This window comes from Oncorhynchus clarkii, chromosome 5 (genome assembly GCF_045791955.1).
Source record: "Oncorhynchus clarkii lewisi isolate Uvic-CL-2024 chromosome 5, UVic_Ocla_1.0, whole genome shotgun sequence".
Lineage (NCBI taxonomy): Eukaryota > Metazoa > Chordata > Actinopteri > Salmoniformes > Salmonidae > Oncorhynchus > Oncorhynchus clarkii.
In genome coordinates this window covers 73,165,773-73,185,785 of record NC_092151.1, presented here as the reverse complement: position 1 = coordinate 73,185,785, position 20,013 = coordinate 73,165,773, and the positions used below count along the sequence as shown (strand labels likewise).

Here is a 20,013-nt window from a genome sequence, read left to right as displayed (position 1 = left end):
ACACGCACTGCCACACACACACACGTCTCACCTCTCCCCCAGCACACATGCCCTCTACTCCTCTGATAATCACATTGCAGTGCTATAGAGCGTTAATTAAGAATCTGTCTTCATTTCTGGGTCCTGGGCTGGCTTGCCTTAAACATTATGATTGGTTTAGGACACACTTAGAGAGAGAGAAAGAGACTGCAGTGGAGCACAGCTATCTCAGAGACAGAGAGAGAAAGGGAGAGAGAGTGAGACAGAGGCGAGAGGGAGGAGAGGAGATGAGAGGAAAGCAGAAGCTAATCTAATCTAGTCTAATCTGTCATGTCAGTGATGTGATTCCCTGGCTGCCTTGTGCCACGCCCCTGGCCACGCCCCTGGCCACGCCCCAGGCTACACGTCATCCAGAGACTGTGGCACATAGTGGGAACAAACGGGGCCCAGCGGAACTATGGTAAGGCGCTGCAGGGATAGTTTCCGTGGTGACCTTGTTTCCACGGGGGCTGGATAGACTGGTGGAGGCTCGTGTCCCACGGCAACAAGGCCCACCCGCCCGCTCCCTGACCATGTGACCATGTGAGAAATGAGACCATAGAGAGCAGAGGAATGCAGAGCGGCACCTCCAGAACTGTGAGATACTAGCAGAAAGGGATGCTTTGACAGGGGGTGATATTGGGGTGTTGTTCTATACCCATGATACAAACACATACACACAAAATATTGCACATTCTGACAGAATGCCAGATAAGTTAAATGTGTTGCACTCTAGGCTACTCTGGCACTATATTAGTAGCATGTTAGGGAAAAGTAAGCTAACCACTTGAATGAAATGCAATACAAGTCTAAGTTAATAGGATACACGCAGGCCTCTAAAGGCCTCTAAAGGCACAGTGAATAGAAGATACTGTATCATCCACACACAGGCCTCTAAAGGCACAGTGAATAGAATATACTGTATTATCCACACACAGGCCTCTAAAGGCACAGTGAATAGAATATACTGTATCATCCACACACAGGCCTCTAAAGGCACAGTGAATAGAAGATACTGTATCATCCACACACAGGCCTCTAAAGGCACAGTGAATAGAATATACTGTATTATCCACACACAGGCCTCTAAAGGCACAGTGAATAGAAGATACTGTATCATCCACACACAGGCCTCTAAAGGCACAGTGAATAGAATATACTGTATCATCCACACACAGGCCTCTAAAGGCACAGTGAATAGAAGATACTGTATTATCCACACACAGGCCTCTAAAGGCACAGTGAATAGAAGATACTGTATTATTCACACACAGGCCTCTAAAGGCACAGTGAATAGAAGATACTGTATTATTCACACACAGATCCTCTGGAGGCTGTCCTTGATTGCCTTTTAACATGAAAGGTTATCACGCTCACACACGTGCACACACATGCACACTTACAAAAACCTCCACATACTGTACCTAATAACCCTTAGTGTGTCTCTCAAACACATAAAATACTCTCACAGTCCTGGAAAGAATGATATAAGCACAATTCCCACTGCAGTCATTCTTAGCTGCCATGGTTTGGGCCTTATAGACTTACATTGAAGCACTGACAATTTCCAGAGTTTGCATGAAAGATACCATTAGATACCGTATGCACTATTGTGCTGTGCTCCTACAGCAAAGTCTTTATGTATGGAGAAATCACTGTTATTGTAGCGAGCTCAGAGCCAGCTACTCTCCCAAGCCGAGGAGAGAATAAATCAGCTCTGTACTCGCTGTGCTGTTCTCCTCTGACAGAAAGAGAGTTACAAGTTGGAGGGAGAGAGAGAGGAGGGGAGAGCAGAATGGATGGATGGAGAGAGTACAAAAGATAGCACAGGATGGAGGAAAAGGAGATGAGGGACAGAGGAGTACAGAGAGGTAAACTGTTGTTTGAAATGCCACACTAATAAAATGACTAGTGCATATATGGCGTTCCTGGCTGGTCATGTGAGGTCATGGATTTGGCTGATGATGGGATATTGATTGGGAAAAAATCCTGATTAAAAGCTGAGGCTGATGACCTCATTGACTCAGGGTTGGGCCGTGTCCCTGATGGGGTGTTTTATTTTAGACTGTTACATTTACCTCTTTTAGTGGATGCTCTTATCCAGAGCAATTAGGGTTAAGTGCCTTGCTCACGTCAACAGATTTTTCTAATAGTTGGCTTGAGGATTCGAACCAGTGACTTTTTGGTTTCTGGCCCAACGCTTTTAACCGCTAGGCTACCTGCCACCCAGAGGGTTGGTAAACCAACCCTGCCAAATGAGATCAGCCATACTTACGGTTGCCAGCACAGCGAAGCCACCTGTTTTTGTGTTTGTGGGTGTCTATGATATGGGCCCTGCACGTGTTCGTCTCGGGCCTGACAGGTTTTGTTGTTAAGTCACACCCTATAGCTGAGATTCAACCCTATTCAGTCATTGAGGATTTCAGCTGACGCTTCATCATCCAGCTGACATTTCTTCTGAGCAAAAGCAGTAGAATCCAATCAACACACCAGCACGCCTACTGATGAATGTTCTTTCAGTTCATCATTAATTCTCTCTCCCTTTCTTCCCTCCCTCCCTCCATCCCTCCCACTCTGTCTTTCCCTCCATCCCTCTCTCCCTCCCTGCATCCCTCCCACTCTGTCTTTCCCTCCATCCCTCTCTCCCTCCCTGTCTCCCTCCCACTCTGTCTTTCCCTCCATCCCTCTCTCCCTCCTTGTCTCCCTCCCTCCATCCCTCCCACTCTGTCTTTCCCTCCCTCTCTCTCTCCCTCCCTCCATCCCTCCCACTCTGTCTTTCCCTCCCTCTCTCCCTCCCTCCCTCCCTCCCTCACTCCCACTCTGTCTTTGCCTCCCTCCCTCTCCCCCCCCCTCTCTCTCTCTGCCTCTCTCTCTCTCCCTCTCTCTGCCTCTCTCTCTCTGCCTCTCTCTGCCTCTCTCTCTCTCTGCCTCTCTCTCTCTCTGCCTCTCTCTCTCTCTCTCTCTCTGCCTCTCTCTCTCTGCCTCTCTCTCTCTCTCTCTCTCTGCCTCTCTCTCTCTGCCTCTCTCTCTCTGCCTCTCTCTCTCAATTGAATTCAATTCAAGGGGCTTTATTGACATGAGAAACATATGTTAACATTGCCAAAGCAAGTAAAGTAGATAATAAACAAAAGTGAAATAAAAAATAAAACTGAAAAGTAAACATTACACTCCAAAATAATAAAGACATTACAAATGTCATATTATGTATATATACAGTGTTGTAACGATGTGCAAATGGTTAAATAAATAAACATGAATATGGGTTGTATTTACAAAGGTTTTTGTTCTCCACTGGTTTCCCTTTTCTTGTGGCAACAGGTCACAAATATTGTTACTGTGATGGCACACTGTGGTATTTCACCCAGTAGATATGGGAGTTTATCAAAATGGGGTTTGTTTTTTCAAATTCTATGTGGATCTGTGTAATCTGAGGGAATTATGTGTCTCTAATATGGTCATATATTTGGCAGGAGGTTAGGAAGTGCATCTCAGTTTCCACCTCATTTTGTGGGCAGTGTACAATTAGCCTGTCTTCTCTTGAGAGCCAGATCTGCCATCTCTCTGTAGGTGAAGGCTTTGTTATGGAAGGTTTGGGAATCGCTTCATTTTATGTGGTTGTAGAATTTAACAGCTCTTTTCTGGAATTTGATAATTAGTTGGGTATCAGCCTAATTCTGCTCTGCATGCATTATTTGGTGTTTACATTGGATATTTTTGCAGAATTCTGTATGCAGTCTCAATTTGATGTTTGTCCCATTTTGTGAATTCTTGGTTGGTGAGCGGACCCCAGACCTCACAACCATAAAGGGCAATGGGTTCTATAACTGATTCAAGTATTTTTAGCCAGATCCTAATTGGTATGTCGAATTTTATGTTCCTTTTAATGGCATAGAATGCCCTTCTTGCCTTGACTCTCAGATTGTTCACAGCTTTGTGGAAGTTACCTGTGGCGCTGATGTTTAGGCCAAGGTATGTATCGTTTTTTGTGTGCTCTAAGGCAACGGTGTCTAGATAGAATTTGTATTTGTGATCCTGGCGACTGGACCTTTTTTGGAACACCATTATTTTGGTCTTACTGAGATTTACTGTTAGGGCCCAGGTCTGGCAGAAGATCTAAGTGATGCTGTAGGCCCTCCTTGGTTGGTGACAGAAGCACCAGATCATCAGCAAACATTTGACTTCAGATTCTGGTGAAGCCAAGTGCTGCAGACCATTCTAGTGCCCTCGTTGATATACTGTATATATGTTAAAGAGGGTGGGGCTTAAGCTGCATCCATGTCTCACCCCACAGCCCTGTGGAAATAAATGTATGTGTTTTTTGTCAATTTTAACTGCAGACTTGTTGTTTGTGTACATGGATTATATGTTGTTGTATGTTTTTCCCCCAACACTACTGTCCAGCAGTTTGTATAGCAGACCCTCATGCCAAATTGAGTCAAAGGCTTTTTTGATATCATCAAAGCATGAGAATACTTTGCCTTTGTTTTTTTGTGTGTTCTTTTTTGTCAATTAGGCTGTGCAGGGTGAATATGCAGTCTGTCGTATGATAATTTGGTAAAAAGCCAATTTGACAGTTCATTGTTTTCGCTGAGGAAATGTATAAGTCTGCTGTTAATGATAATTCTGAGGATTTTCCCAAGGTTTCTGTTGACGCATATCCCACAGTAGTTATTGGGGTCAAATTATTCTCCACTTTTGTGGATTGGGGTGATCAGTCCTTGGTTCCAAATTTTGGGGAAAATGCCAGAGCTAAGGATGATGTTAAAGAGTTTAAGAATAGCCAATTGTAATTTTTGGTCTGTATTTTATCATTTTAATTTAGGATACCATCAACACCACAGGCCTTTTTTGGGTTGGATGGTTTGTTTTTGGGTTTGGATGGTTTTTGCATTCTTCAACAAACCATTTTTCATTGTTGTTAATTTTCTTCGGTTTTCTGTTTGACATTTTTAGATGAGATAGGGAAGCTGAGAGGTCAAATATACTGTTAAGATTTTCTACTGCCAAGTTTACACCTTCACTATTACAGTGGAACGTTTTGTTCAGGAAGTTGTCTAAAAGGGATTGAATTGAATTTGTTGTTGCCTAATAGTTTTTTGGTTGGTTTCCACACTAGATTCCTTCCATCTATAGCATTTCTTAATATTACTCAGTTCCTTTGGCTTTGATGCCTCATGATTGAGTATTGCTCTGTTCAAGTAGACTGTGATTTGATAGGGGTGTCAGTGGGCTGACTGTGAACGCTCTGAGAGACTCTGGGTTGAGGTCAGTGGTAAAGTAGTCTGCAGTACTACTGCCAAGAGATGATCTATACGTGTACCTACCATAGGAGTCCCCTCGAAGCCTACCATTGACTATGTACATACCCAGCGTGTGACAGAGCTGCAGGAGTTGTGGAACATATGTTTACATTGCCAAAGAAAGTGAAAAAAAGAATAGACTATTTTAAAAAATGTACAATAAACATTACTCTCACAAAAGTTTCAAAAGAATAAAGACATTTCAATTATCTCCCTGTATATTGTATATGGTCTACTCTAAAGAAAGAAAGCTACTAGTAATTGATTAACTGATCTAATTAAGAAGCCAGTGAACACAGATGTTCTCTCCTTTTCTCCAGGCCTTTGTCACTATGGGTTTAATTAATGAACAATCTCCCTCCCCATGTTGCGTGTGTGTGTGTGTGTGTGTGTGTGTGTGTGTGTGTGAGTGTGTGTGTGTGTGCCGCAAGGTGTTTACTGGGTTTATTTTACATGAATTAGTATGTTTTGAGTTTAACATGTAGTTGTTTGCTCTCTTCAAAAGTAAAAGATAATTTTCAAGCTTAAATTCAGAAATATTTGAGTGAGTGAGTGAGTGAGTGAGTGAATGTCCATGCCCCAGGTGCTCCCCAGGTGCTCCCCTGTGCTCCTGTGTTCTCTCATCCTATAGGAGAGGAACTAGGGCCTAGGTGCTCCTTTCACACAGATTCCTGAGGGAAAGAATGGAACGGCTGTGTTTTTTTTCTTCAAACTGTTTGAAGTGAGTGTTCCTGTGTGATGTGTTCAAGCCAAAAGCTCTCCCAGACAGGCAGACAGTTTCCTGTCAAGAGTTTAATCCTTGGGACAGTGAATTACTTTTGGAGCAGACGCCCAGAGGAATTTCGTCATTCTCAGACACAGAGAGGGAGAGGGAGAAGGAGAAGAGTTTTTTTCCCCTCTTCTATTCTCACGATTAGTGAGATTTTGAGTTTCTTAATCCACAGGCTATGTTGCTTGGCAATGAGCTCCAGTTTGATCTTGTGATAAAGCAGAGATAGAGATTAGAAAGAGGATACCCCTCAGTTCAGAAGATAAGAAGGTTGATTAACAGAAACGCTCAGGAATGATGGGATACCACCAACATAGGCCTCCTGGGCAAAGCAATTGTCGGTCCCAAATGACATTCTCTTTCACATAAAAATTCCCCCTCTTTCACAGTGGCATAGATACATTTATTTTCTCTCAGCCACTCTTATGTCAGGAGTTATATTCCAATGTGTTTTAAGAACTGAGCTGTCATGTAGTGAGCTGGGAGAGGATTGCACTTCAGTACTCCTATAGTCTGGATTAACACTGCTGGATTCTCTACTGCCAGAAGGGGGGAAAGGCCGGCGGGGGACTGGGTTGGTTCCTGTAGGACGCTCAGTAACTCAGTAGCCATCTCTCAGTGGATACACCCATCAGGGATCAGGTCACAACACTGCACCATCCTTGACTGACGGGAATGAGGCCACACTCTGGGTAGTCAAGGCCATTCATGGGAGCCCTGTGTCCGTACCTGACTGACTGATCTAGTTTATATTTTAATAGTGGCCTGGTTATTTGTGCTGGCTGTGTATTCTGTGAAGATATGTTTCTGTGCTGCGCTCAGTCAGGGATAGGAGAACGTAGCGTATTTGGGTTAGGGAGGATAATCCACTCACCCCTAAAGAGGATTGGAGAATCTCACAGGCTTTGATAAGTTGTGAGCTGGTGTTTATTTCACATCATATGAGCAGGACTGTTTGTGTCACTGCCAGCAAGGGCGCTCCTCCTCTCTCCCTTCCGCCACCGTCATCGCCACCGCCGCCTCTCCCACGGCATGATGGGTAATTATTTTTGTGCTAGAGGGGGAGGGGGTAGGAGGGCAGGTTGAAAAGAAGGAGAGGAAGGGAGGATTGGTGAGAATGTTTTAGTGATAAGGAATGGGTTAGAGTTGCTGTTCCTTAGCTATCTCTCTCCAGATCACAGGGTTGAGGGAGATTATGTGATAGTTGAAGTGTCTTTCTGTGTCTGAAACTGTGGACAACTAAGCCTGGTGTACTGCTGCTGAGGCGGGCTGTACAAGCACAAAGTTTTCCATGATCCCCAGAAATCACTCACTGACACACACAGGGGAGAGGAGGGGGCAGAAAAACACAACTTCCACTACAGGAGGAGGCTGAGTATTAGATAGGAGGGCAGACAAAAAGATAGAGCAGTTGGTTCTGAAGAAAATTATGTGAGATTTGTCTTTTTGTAAGCTTGTATACTCATAGGACACTTTGTAGGCTCATTGGATCCTCTCTCTGGGGTCCTGTCTGTCCCACTGTGACTTCGGGACGGTTGTTTGGGTTCCCTGTTCCTGGCCTCAGACTGGAGAGATTGTGGCCTTAATTCCTCCAGACAGCCATTAAAGCTCTTAGCAGCAGTGGAGATATGCCTAAGTGGCTACGGCAGAACTGTGCCTTTGATGCCCAGAAGGAAGGGGATTTGATTTAAGGGTAGCCAAAGCCCTTAATGACGAGGCACACACGAGACAATGACTAGCATGTCATCTCTGAGGGGAAGACTATATTGTGCTGTGAGTTTCCGCTCGAATAGATAATGCCTTCTAGTTATTTTCAAACCACCTGGGTGATGCACTGGTCACACACCTTGTGTGAGCTTATTACTTGGATCATATTTGGATATACAATCAATTTGATGGTACAGACGCTACAGCTTATTTCATACCCACCAAGTTCGTCTGGTGACTTGCAGGATGAAGACAGGAAGACAGACAGGTACACCCACAGATGGACAGACAGGGAGATGAACAGACACACAGAAGAACAGACAGGGAGACGAACAGACAAACAGTCGGACAGACGGACAGACAAACAGACGGGGAGATGGACGGACAGACAGACAGATGTTGAAACAAACAGAGGGGGAGAAGGACAGGGAGATGGACAGACAGGGAGATGGAGCAGGAGACAGACTCAGAGACGGAAAGATGAACAGACGGTGAGACAAACAGACGGGGAGAAGGACAGGGAGATGGAAAGAAAAACAGTTGGACAGACAGGGAGTCAGACGGACAGACACATCGACGGGGAGACGGACAGGGAGACGGACAGACAGGGAGATGGACCGGGAGACAGACTCTGAGATGGACAGACAAACAGACAGGGAGACCGGGAGACAGACAGGGAGACGAACAGACAGACGGACAGACAAACAGACAGGGAGACGGACAGGGAGACAAACAGACAGGGAGACGGACAGGGAGACAAACAGACAGGGAGACGGACAGGGAGACGAAAAGACAAACAGATGGACAGACAGGGAGACGGACCGGGAGACGGACCGGGAGACAGACGGGGAGATGGACAGACAAACAGATGGGAGACGGACAGGGAGACGGACCAGGAGACAGACGGGGAGACAGACAGATAAAGAGACGGGGAGACAAGGACACCGGTAGACATAAGAAGTAGCCTTTGACAGACCTGAACAAATGGTATGTATGTTTTTATTAATGGTTATTCAAATATGGCACCAGGATTAGAAGGAAATTGCTGGTTGGGTGGCCTCTGAGATTTACATACCTGAATGGAACTTCTTCATCTCTCTCTGAACAGTTATGTTTACTGTGGTTTTCCACTGCTGAAGTTGAAATAATATTAAGGAAATGTTGTCTAAGGATTTAGTTGCTTACTGTCAGCTTGGCCCAATGTACTGTACTACAGGCTTTGCCATCTGTAGGTGTATCGCAGTGTCTGTATGTGTGTGCGCATACGCGTGTGCACGGAACATGCTGGTGTAACAGCAGTATTTTGTGTCTGATGTGCATGTAGCTTTAATTACACTAATGGATGTTGAGTGACATGTGAAAGGCTGCTGCTCCTCTCTACTGGTGTAGGGCTCAATGTTGTTGACTGAAATAGTGTTCTTCTATCCAAACACTTCCCTTGCTTAAGTGGTATATTACTGACTCGACAGGCTTGATGCGATTCAATATAGTAACTCTGAATTAAGGTGAGTTTCCAGCAGAGAGAGAGAGACACACACACGCATGCTTGGACACACACACACAGACACGCCTCCCTCCATCTGACAGCCTGGTGGAACACAGGTGGAGGAGGGGGAGTTAGTAACCACAAGTATCCCTGCATAGCAGACCTCTGACTGAGCCACAAATCATGATCAATGGGCCTCTGCTTGGCTCCACTGTCTGAAACTTCATCCTCTTCTTTGAATGCCAGTCACCACACCCAAACTGAATGGACTGCTCCCCAAACTCTCTGTGTGTCTGTCAGCCTAGTGTTAGAGCTGACTGGCGAGAGTCAAGCCCAATGGCTGGAAAAGTAAGATATAGAGGCCAGTTCAGGATTAAATGTCTCTGTCTGTGATGTATGGACACAGAGCATGACCTGCTCAGACAGACCTCTGATTGAGACAAAACGCTGGAGCCTCCAGAGAGCCAATGGCCTCTCTCCCTCAGACACACACAGCCTGTTTCTGAGCTTCCATTACTCAGCGCCATTTAATGCTATTTCCTCTATTTGTATCCTCCCAAATGGAGCATGAGGCTGACTGCCACCATTTTAGCTATTGCTTTATGTCCTCCATTTTGCCTTAATTGCATCCTGTCCTCCATGTGCAGTAATAATACCTGCTGCTGTAATGAGGATGTATATAGAAATGGATCCAGTTTGCTGTGTATGTCTGTGTGTGAGTAGAAGCTCTAACTGGGTCTGATCCAGCCCATAAAAACACAGTAAAAGTTTGTTCTTATGGCTCCACAGCGATGCAGAGACAGGACAATGTTATTTCAGATTCCGTTCTTGGAGCTTCAACCAAAAACCTTTACTATGGGAGAGAAAGACACAGAGACAGTTATTTGCTGTCTATATGCAAACACATTCCCAACATTATCCGTTTGTGAAGATTTCAATTGCAGGGATTTGTGTGTGTGTGTGTGTGTGTGTGTGTGTGTGTGTGTGTGTGTGTGTGTGTGTGTGTGTGTGTGTGTGTGTGTGTGTGTGTGTGTGTGTGTGTGTGTGTGTGTGTGTGTGTGTGTGTGTGTGTGTGTGTGTGTGTGTGTGTGTGTGTGTGTGTGTGTGTGTGTGTGCGTGCGTGCGTGCGTGCGTGCGTGCGTGCGTGCGTGCGTGCGTGCGTGCGTGCGTGCGTGCGTGCGTGCGTGCGTGCGTGCGTGCGTGCGTGCGTGCGTGCGTGCGTGCGTGCGTGCGTGCGTGCGTGCGTGCGTGCGTGCGTGCGTGCGTGCGTGCGTGCGTGCGTGCGTGCGTGCGTGCGTGCGTGCGTGCGTGCGTGCGTGCGTGCGTGCGTGCGTGCGTGCGTGCGTGCGTGCGTGCGTGCGTGCGTGCGTGCGTGCGTGCGTGCGTGCGTGCGTGCGTGCGTGCGTTCCTGTGTATGTGCATGTGCACGTGGGTGTTTGTGTGTTTGTGCCTTTCGAGTGTTCTGTTTGTGTTGCATGTCGAGTGTAGCTACGGGAAAGAAGAATAGTTTGAGAATGCGATTAGTTTCATGAGGGAGAATATGACTTAAAGACCTGCGTGGTGTTTTGTATTCCTGATGTCTCTTCTGTTACCTGTTCTATACGTTTGTTTGCTCACATCATTATTCAATCTGTTAGCTGGTCTCATCCACAGCGACTCACAGATCAGCATAATGCATGTCATTATACACCGAATGAATCAAATAAAGAAGCCAGGAAGGATGACAAGAAGCAGAGACTCAGCGGCTCAGTATGACATTATCAAACCACTTTTTATTACAGATGAACAGCCATTAAATACAAATACAATGATCAGGGACGTATGAAAGACAATATGCAATTATACACTAGCAGGTTGCGTATTGGGTGTGTGATGTTGTTGCCTGAGGAGGAATCACTTATCAAGATGATGACCTCAGTCGTGAGGTCAGATAGATGTCGCATCAGGGCAGCTTGGATCAGGAAGTGGAAGTGAGGAGATGGACACAGCCAGAGGGTGATGGGTTGGAGGTCACAACACTTTAACTACTGCTCCTGAGATGGTGGTGACCTTTAACCTTTATCCCTCTGGTTTAATCCCTGTCCATATTGTCTCTAACTGGACTGTGTTGTTAACAGTTGTCACTACTGATCCACCGAGGGTACAGGAGGATTCAGACAGTGTTGACATGTTGTCAGCCATTGTTGACCGATGGCTATCTCCATTCTGCTCCGTGATTCAGTGGCTGTTGTGTGTTCAGCGCATCATAATTCATGACACATGGTAATTGGTGATGAGTCACTGAGAGCAGAATAATGGTTCTATCCATCACAGGTTCCAAACACCTCACTGTCCTAGTATCCCATATTTTCTTGCTTGGATGTTGTTGTTGATGCATCACCTCATCCAGCTGGGCCTATGGTGCGTCCCCCTGACTGATCGTCCTTCTCTCCCTGTGTGCATTTGCAGGTGTAAAGGTGCGTCTCACTATGGCCTGTCTGCAGACAGGAAGCGGCGTTCCCAGGAGGGTGACTGCACTGACAGCACGTCAGAACTCACCGTTGCCACCCTGCCCGGCGATGGCCCCACCTCTGCTGCTGTTGCCCTCCTATCAGACGATCCCGGCCTTGTCAACCCCGCCTTTGACCCCAGTATGGAGGACAACAGCCAATCAGGCAGCACCACCAGCCTGGCAGCCCGCAGCAGTACCAAAAAGAGTGATTGTGAGTGTGCGTACGTACGGATGTGTTTGTGATTGTGTAGTTCTGCACCAAGTAACCTTTCTCTGATCTATAAAGCAGTGTGTGTGTGTGTGTATGCGTGTGTGCTTAAATGTGTGCGTGCTTGTGCGTATCGAACTGTTTGTCAGTGTGACTGATTGAAAAGCAATATAAAGCAGGGAGCCAGCAGAGGCTTTCTAGTCACAGTTTCATAGTCCCTCACTCACATAGATACCACCAGTAAACACTATTCAAACATACATTTTACATCATACCCACACACAGGTAAACATCCCAGAGCCCATGCTCACTGAAACACAGTATCTGTACTACTTCAAGACTTTTGACAGAAATCCTATTCTTAAATTAGCATTGCTTCTTCACTAATATTTTATCACAGACAGACAGACAGACAGACAGACAGACAGACAGACAGACAGACAGACAGACAGACAGAGGAATGAGAATTTCACACAGCCCAGTTCCATTACACACAGACAGACAGACAGACAGACAGACAGACAGACAGACAGAGGAATGAGAATTTCACACAGCCCAGTTCCATTACACACAGACAGACAGACAGACAGGCCCTCACCCTCCACTAATCCCACCTGTGAACCCTGGAGCCACTCACAACTGTTGTACTCACTCACATCCCCTTCTCAATGTGAATGCGCTGCCGGTGGGGACACCAAATAACGCTGCAACAGCACTTTTGGCCCGGGCCGCCGAGCAGAGCACCCACCGCCATGCAGAACCACTGCTGCTGAACAAGCTGTCATCTCCAGATGAGCTGGATGCTTTAAAATAATAATGTGGCTTTCAGGAGGCCTTTGCATCTCTCTAGGCCCGCAGAACAAGGGGAGTTGCAGAGAATCACTGCCCCGCTTTCAGGGGAGCCAGGCTGGGGCTCACACTCCACTGCAGCCTGCTCCGCTCTGGTAGAGCCACACTCCCTGTCAGAATCTCAGTAGACTATAGTAGGGTCAGACTGCTGTATTTATACTGCACCAAGTTTTATCTGTTGATTACATGAAACATGACTGCTGCAGTCTATGAAGCTCATCACCCCTGCAGAGTTTATAGGCCCCCTCCATCCTGTTCATCAGCTTTGACATAATGACAAACAAATGACTGTTTGGGGAATTCATGAAGGATTTTGATTGGATTCTCTAAAACAGATGTGTTCAAGCTGTTGTTATGGCTTTTTTAGAGGCAGAGAGAACGAGAGATCTCAGGCATCTGATTGGCTGTGATGAGGCAGGCTCAGAGACTTGTCCAGGCATGTTCAATCACAACAGAGCTGCTCTATAAAGTGTGCCCCTGTCTCTCTGTGCCCTCAGTCCGAAACTATGACCGCACCTCGGTCAGGAGCCGCTCCTTCAGGCGGTTGAACCGTGCATTCAGTGTCCTGCGGAGGACCAAGAGCGGCACATCCGTGTCGAATGAGACCGCAGAGGAACGAGACAATGCCAGGAACGCCAGTGTGCCGCAGGAAGGTATGCGTGTGTTTGTTTGAGTGAATGATTGTGTGGTTAATTTTTCTAAACCATATGACATTTCTGTATGCTGTGTTTTATCATTGGAGGTTGTGTTTAGTTCAGGATGACGTCAGCAGGGGTTGTGTTTAATTCAGTTTGAAGTCAGTGGGGATGTGTTTAGTTCAGTATGAAGTCAGTGGGGATGTGTTTAGTTCAGGATGACGTCAGTGGGGATGTGTTTAGTTCAGTATGATGTCAGTGGGGATGTGTTTAGTTCAGTATGACGTCTGTGGGGATGTGTTTAGTTCAGTATGAAGTCAGTGGGGATGTGTTTAGTTCAGTATGAAGTCAGTGGGGATGTGTATAGTTCAGGATGACGTCAGTGGGGATGTGTTTAGTTCAGTATGATGTCAGTGGGGATGTGTTTAGTTCAGTATGATGTCAGTGGGGATGTGTTTAGTTCAGTATGATGTCAGTGGGGGTTGTGTTTAGTTCAGTATGACGTCAGTGAGGGTTGTGTTTTGTTCAGTATGATGTCAGTGGGGGTTGTGTTAAGTTCAGCATGAAGTCAGTGAGGGTTCTGTTTAGTTCAGCATGAAGTCAGTGGGGGTTGTGTTTAGTTCAGTATGACGTCAGTGGGGGTTGTGTTCAGTTCAGTACATTGTCAGTTGGGGTTGTGTTTAGTTCAGTATGATGTCAGTGGGGGTTGTGTTGTGTTCAGTAAATAATCAGTTAGGGTTGAGTATAGTTCAGTATGACTTCAGTGGGGTTGTGCTTAGTCAAGTATGAAGTCAGTGGGGGTTGTGCTTAGTCAAGTATGAAGTCAGTGGGGGTTGTGCTTAGTCAAGTATGAAGTCAATGGGGGTTGTGTATTGTTCAGTTTGACGTCACTGGGGGTTGTATTTTGTTCGGTATGATGCCAGTGGGGGTTGTGTTTAGCTCAGTATGATGTCAGTGGGTGTTGTGGTCAGATCAGTATGAAGTCAGTGGGGGTTGTGTTTAGTTCAGTATGAAGTCAGTGGGGGCTGTGTTTAGATCAGTGTGAAGTTAGTGGGGGTTGTGAATAGTTCAGTATGATGTCAGTGGGGGTTGTGAATAGTTCAGTATGATGTCAGTGGGGTGTGTGGTTAGTTCAGTATGGAGTCAGTGGGGGTTGTGAATTGTTCAGTATGACGTCTGCAGGAATTGTGTTTAGTTCACTATGATGTCAGTGGGGGTTGTGTTTAGTTCAGTATGATGTCAGTGGGGGTTGTGAATTGTTCAGTATGATGTCAGTGGGGGTTGTGAATTGTTCAGTATGACGTCTGCAGGAATTGTGTTTAGTTCACTATGATGTCAGCGGGCGTTGTATTTAGTTCTGTTTGACATCAGTGGTTGATGTGTTTAGTTTAGTATGATGTCAGTGGGGGCTGTGTTTAGTTCACTACGAAGTCAGGGGGTTGTGTTTAGTTTAGTATTACGTCAGCGGGGGTTGTGTTTAGTTTAGTATTACGTCAGCGGGGGTTGTGTTTAGTTCAGTATAATGTCAGTGGGGGTTGTGTTTAGTTTAGTATTACGTCAGCGGGGGTTGTGTTTAGTTAATTATTACATCAGTGGGGGTTGTGTTTAGTTTAGTATTACGTCAGCGGGGGTGTGTTTAGTTCAGTATGAAGTCAGTGGGGATGTGTATAGTTCAGTATGAAGTCAGTGGGGATGTGTTTAGTTCAGTATGAAGTCAGTGGGGATGTGTATAGTTCAGGATGACGTCAGCGGGGATGTGTTTAGTTCAGTATGAAGTCAGTGGGGATGTGTTTAGTTCAGTATGAAGTCAGTGGGGATGTGTTTAGTTCAGTATGAAGTCAGTGGGGATGTGTTTAGTTCAGTATGATGTCAGTGGGGATGTGTTTAGTTCAGTATGATGTCAGTGGGGGTTGTGTTTAGTTCAGTATGACGTCAGTGAGGGTTGTGTTTAGTTCAGTATGACGTCAGTGAGGGTTGTGTTTTGTTCAGTATGATGTCAGTGGGGGTTGTGTTAAGTTCAGCATGAAGTCAGTGAGGGTTCTGTTTAGTTCAGTACATTGTCAGTTGGGGTTGTGTTTAGTTCAGTATGATGTCAGTGGGGGTTGTGTTGAGTTCAGTAAATAATCAGTTAGGGTTGAGTATAGTTCAGTATGACTTCAGTGGGGTTGTGCTTAGTCAAGTATGAAGTCAGTGGGGGTTGTGCTTAGTCAAGTATGAAGTCAGTGGGGGTTTTGCTTAGTCAAGTATGAAGTCAATGGGGGTTGTGTATTGTTCAGTTTGACGTCACTGGGGGTTGTATTTTGTTCGGTATGATGCCAGTGGGGGTTGTGTTTAGCTCAGTATGACGTCAGTGGGTGTTGTGGTTAGTTCAGTATGACGTCAGTGGGGGTTGTGAATAGTTCAGTATGATGCCAGTGGGGGTTGTGTTTAGCTCAGTATGATGTCAGTGGGTGTTGTGGTCAGATCAGTATGAAGTCAGTGGGGGTTGTGTTTAGTTCAGTATGAAGTCAGTGGGGGCTGTGTTTAGATCAGTGTGAAGTTAGTGGGGGTTGTGTTTAGTTCAGTATGACGTCAGTGGGGGTTGTGTTTAATTCAGTTTGAAGTCAGTGAGGGTTGTGTTAAGTTCAGCATGAAGTCAGTGGGGGTTGTGTTTAGTTCAGTATGATGTCAGTGGGGTTTGTGGTTAGTTCAGTATGATGTCAGTGGGGGTTGTGAATAGTTCAGTATGATGTCAGTGGGGTGTGTGGTTAGTTCAGTATGGAGTCAGTGGGGGTTGTGAATTGTTCAGTATGATGTCAGTGGGGGTTGTGAATTGTTCAGTATGACGTCTGCAGGAATTGTGTTTAGTTCACTATGATGTCAGCGGGCGTTGTATTTAGTTCTGTTTGACATCAGTGGTTGATGTGTTTAGTTTAGTATGATGTCAGTGGGGGCTGTGTTTAGTTCACTACGAAGTCAGGGGGTTGTGTTTAGTTTAGTATTACGTCAGCGGGGGTTGTGTTTAGTTTAGTATTACGTCAGCGGGGGTTGTGTTTAGTTCAGTATAATGTCAGTGGGGGTTGTGTTTAGTTTAGTATTACGTCAGCGGGGGTTGTGTTTAGTTAATTATTACATCAGTGGGGGTTGTGGTTAGTTCAATATGACGTCGGTGGGGGTTGTGTTTAGTTTAGTATTACGTCAGCGGGGGTTGTGTTTAGTTCAGTATAATGTCAGTGGGGGTTGTGTTTAGTTTAGTATTACGTCAGCGGGGGTTGTGTTTAGTTTAGTATTACGTCAGCGGGGGTTGTGTTTAGTTTAGTATTACGTCAGCGGGGGTTGTGTTTAGTTTAGTATTACGTCAGCGGGGGTTGTGTTTAGTTTAGTATTACGTCAGCGGGGGTTGTGTTTAGTTAATTATTACGTCAGCGGGGGTTGTGTTTAGTTCAATATGACGTCGGTGGGGGATTTGTTTAGTTCAGTATGAAGTAGGTGGGGTTGTGATTTTTTTCAGTAAGATGTCAGTGTGGTTTGTGAATAGTTCAGTATGACTTCAGTGGGGGTTGTGTTTAGTTTAGTATGACATCCGTGCGGGTTGTGTTTAGTTTAGTATGACTTCAGTGTTTGTTGTGAATAGTTCAGAATGATGTCAGTGGGGTTGTGTTTAGTTCAGTATGAAGTCAGTGGGTGTTGTGTTTTGTTCAGTATGATGTCAGTGGGGGTTGTGTTTAGGTTAGTATGATGTCAGTTGGGGTTCTGTTTAGTTCAATATGAAGTTAGTGGGGGTTCTGTTTAGTTCAATATGAAGTTAGTGGGGGTTCTGTTCAGTTCAATATGAAGTTAGTGGGGGTTCTGTTTAGTTCAATATGAAGTTAGTGGGGGTTGTGTTTAGTTCAGAATGTCATCAGTGGGTGTTGAATTTAGTTCAGTATGTTGTCAGTGGTCATTGTGATAAGTTCAGTTTGACGTAAGTGGGGGTTGTGTTTAGTTCCGTATGAAGTCAGTGGGGGTTGTGTTTAGTTCAGTATGAAGTCAGCTGGGATTGTGTTTAGTTCAGTATGAAGTCAGCTGGGATTGTGTTTAGTTCACTATGAAGTCAGTGAGGGTTAAATTTAGTTCAGTATGACGTCACTTGGGGTTGTGTTTAGCTCTGTCAGCGGGAATTGTGTTTAGTTCAGTAGTATATCAGTGGGGGTTGTATTTAGTTCAGTATAATGTCAGTGGGGGTTGTGAATTGTTCAGTATGACGTCTGCAGGAATTGTGTTTAGTTCACTATGATGTCAGCGGGCGTTGTATTTAGTTCTGTTTGACATCAGTGGTTGATGTGTTTAGTTTAGTATGATGTCAGTGGGTGTTGTGGTCAGATCAGTATGAAGTCAGTGGGGGTTGTGTTTAGTTCAGTATGAAGTCAGTGGGGGCTGTGTTTAGATCAGTGTGAAGTTAGTGGGGGTTGTGAATAGTTCAGTATGATGTCAGTGGGGGTTGTGAATAGTTCAGTATGATGTCAGTGGGGTGTGTGGTTAGTTCAGTATGGAGTCAGTGGGGGTTGTGAATTGTTCAGTATGACGTCTGCAGGAATTGTGTTTAGTTCACTATGATGTCAGTGGGGGTTGTGTTTAGTTCAGTATGATGTCAGTGGGGGTTGTGAATTGTTCAGTATGATGTCAGTGGGGGTTGTGAATTGTTCAGTATGACGTCTGCAGGAATTGTGTTTAGTTCACTATGATGTCAGCGGGCGTTGTATTTAGTTCTGTTTGACATCAGTGGTTGATGTGTTTAGTTTAGTATGATGTCAGTGGGGGCTGTGTTTAGTTCACTACGAAGTCAGGGGGTTGTGTTTAGTTTAGTATTACGTCAGCGGGGGTTGTGTTTAGTTTAGTATTACGTCAGCGGGGGTTGTGTTTAGTTCAGTATAATGTCAGTGGGGGTTGTGTTTAGTTTAGTATTACGTCAGCGGGGGTTGTGTTTAGTTAATTATTACATCAGTGGGGGTTGTGTTTAGTTTAGTATTACGTCAGCGGGGGTGTGTTTAGTTCAGTATGAAGTCAGTGGGGATGTGTTTAGTTCAGTATGAAGTCAGTGGGGATGTGTATAGTTCAGGATGACGTCAGTGGGGATGTGTTTAGTTCAGTATGAAGTCAGTGGGGATGTGTTTAGTTCAGTATGATGTCAGTGGGGATGTGTTTAGTTCAGTATGATGTCAGTGGGGGTTGTGTTTAGTTCAGTATGACGTCAGTGAGGGTTGTGTTTAGTTCAGTATGACGTCAGCGGGGGTTGTGTTTAGTTTAGTATTACGTCAGCGGGGGTTGTGTTTAGTTTAGTATTACGTCAGCGGGGTTGTGTTTAGTTTAGTATTACGTCAGCGGGGGTTGTGTTTAGTTTAGTATTACGTCAGCGGGGGTTGTGTTTAGTTAATTATTACGTCAGCGGGGGTTGTGTTTAGTTCAATATGACGTCGGTGGGGGATTTGTTTAGTTCAGTATGAAGTAGGTGGGGTTGTGATTTTTTTCAGTAAGATGTCAGTGTGGTTTGTGAATAGTTCAGTATGACTTCAGTGGGGGTTGTGTTTAGTTTAGTATGACATCCGTGCGGGTTGTGTTTAGTTTAGTATGACTTCAGTGTTTGTTGTGAATAGTTCAGAATGATGTCAGTGGGGTTGTGTTTAGTTCAGTATGAAGTCAGTGGGTGTTGTGTTTTGTTCAGTATGATGTCAGTGGGGGTTGTGTTTAGGTTAGTATGATGTCAGTTGGGGTTCTGTTTAGTTCAATATGAAGTTAGTGGGGGTTGTGTTTAGTTCAGAATGTCATCAGTGGGTGTTGAATTTAGTTCAGTATGTTGTCAGTGGTCATTGTGATAAGTTCAGTTTGACGTAAGTGGGGGTTGTGTTTAGTTCCGTATGAAGTCAGTGGGGGTTGTGTTTAGTTCAGTATGAAGTCAGCTGGGATTGTGTTTAGTTCAGTATGAAGTCAGCTGGGATTGTGTTTAGTTCACTATGAAGTCAGTGAGGGTTAAATTTAGTTCAGTATGACGTCACTTGGGGTTGTGTTTAGCTCTGTCAGCGGGAATTGTGTTTAGTTCAGTAGTATATCAGTGGGGGTTGTATTTAGTTCAGTATAATGTCAGTGGGGGTTGTGAATTGTTCAGTATGACGTCTGCAGGAATTGTGTTTAGTTCACTATGATGTCAGCGGGCGTTGTATTTAGTTCTGTTTGACATCAGTGGTTGATGTGTTTAGTTTAGTATGATGTCAGTGGGTGTTGTGGTCAGATCAGTATGAAGTCAGTGGGGGTTGTGTTTAGTTCAGTATGAAGTCAGTGGGGGCTGTGTTTAGATCAGTGTGAAGTTAGTGGGGGTTGTGAATAGTTCAGTATGATGTCAGTGGGGGTTGTGAATAGTTCAGTATGATGTCAGTGGGGTGTGTGGTTAGTTCAGTATGGAGTCAGTGGGGGTTGTGAATTGTTCAGTATGACGTCTGCAGGAATTGTGTTTAGTTCACTATGATGTCAGTGGGGGTTGTGTTTAGTTCAGTATGATGTCAGTGGGGGTTGTGAATTGTTCAGTATGATGTCAGTG

The 20,013-nt window shown here is 45.2% G+C and overlaps 1 protein-coding gene across 3 annotated transcripts in view; it reads left to right on the top strand.

Annotated features, from left to right (window-relative positions):
* LOC139409365 (E3 ubiquitin-protein ligase LNX-like) overlaps nt 1–20,013 on the top strand; it is an 88,874-nt gene that overhangs the window by 27,606 nt on the left and 41,255 nt on the right. For all 3 annotated transcript variants that reach the window (XM_071154404.1, XM_071154403.1, XM_071154405.1), the window contains exons 3-4: nt 11,729–11,982; nt 13,326–13,481. In XM_071154404.1, coding sequence (XP_071010505.1) covers nt 11,729–11,982; nt 13,326–13,481 — 410 coding nt within the window. The remainder of the gene's footprint in view (nt 1–11,728; nt 11,983–13,325; nt 13,482–20,013) is intronic.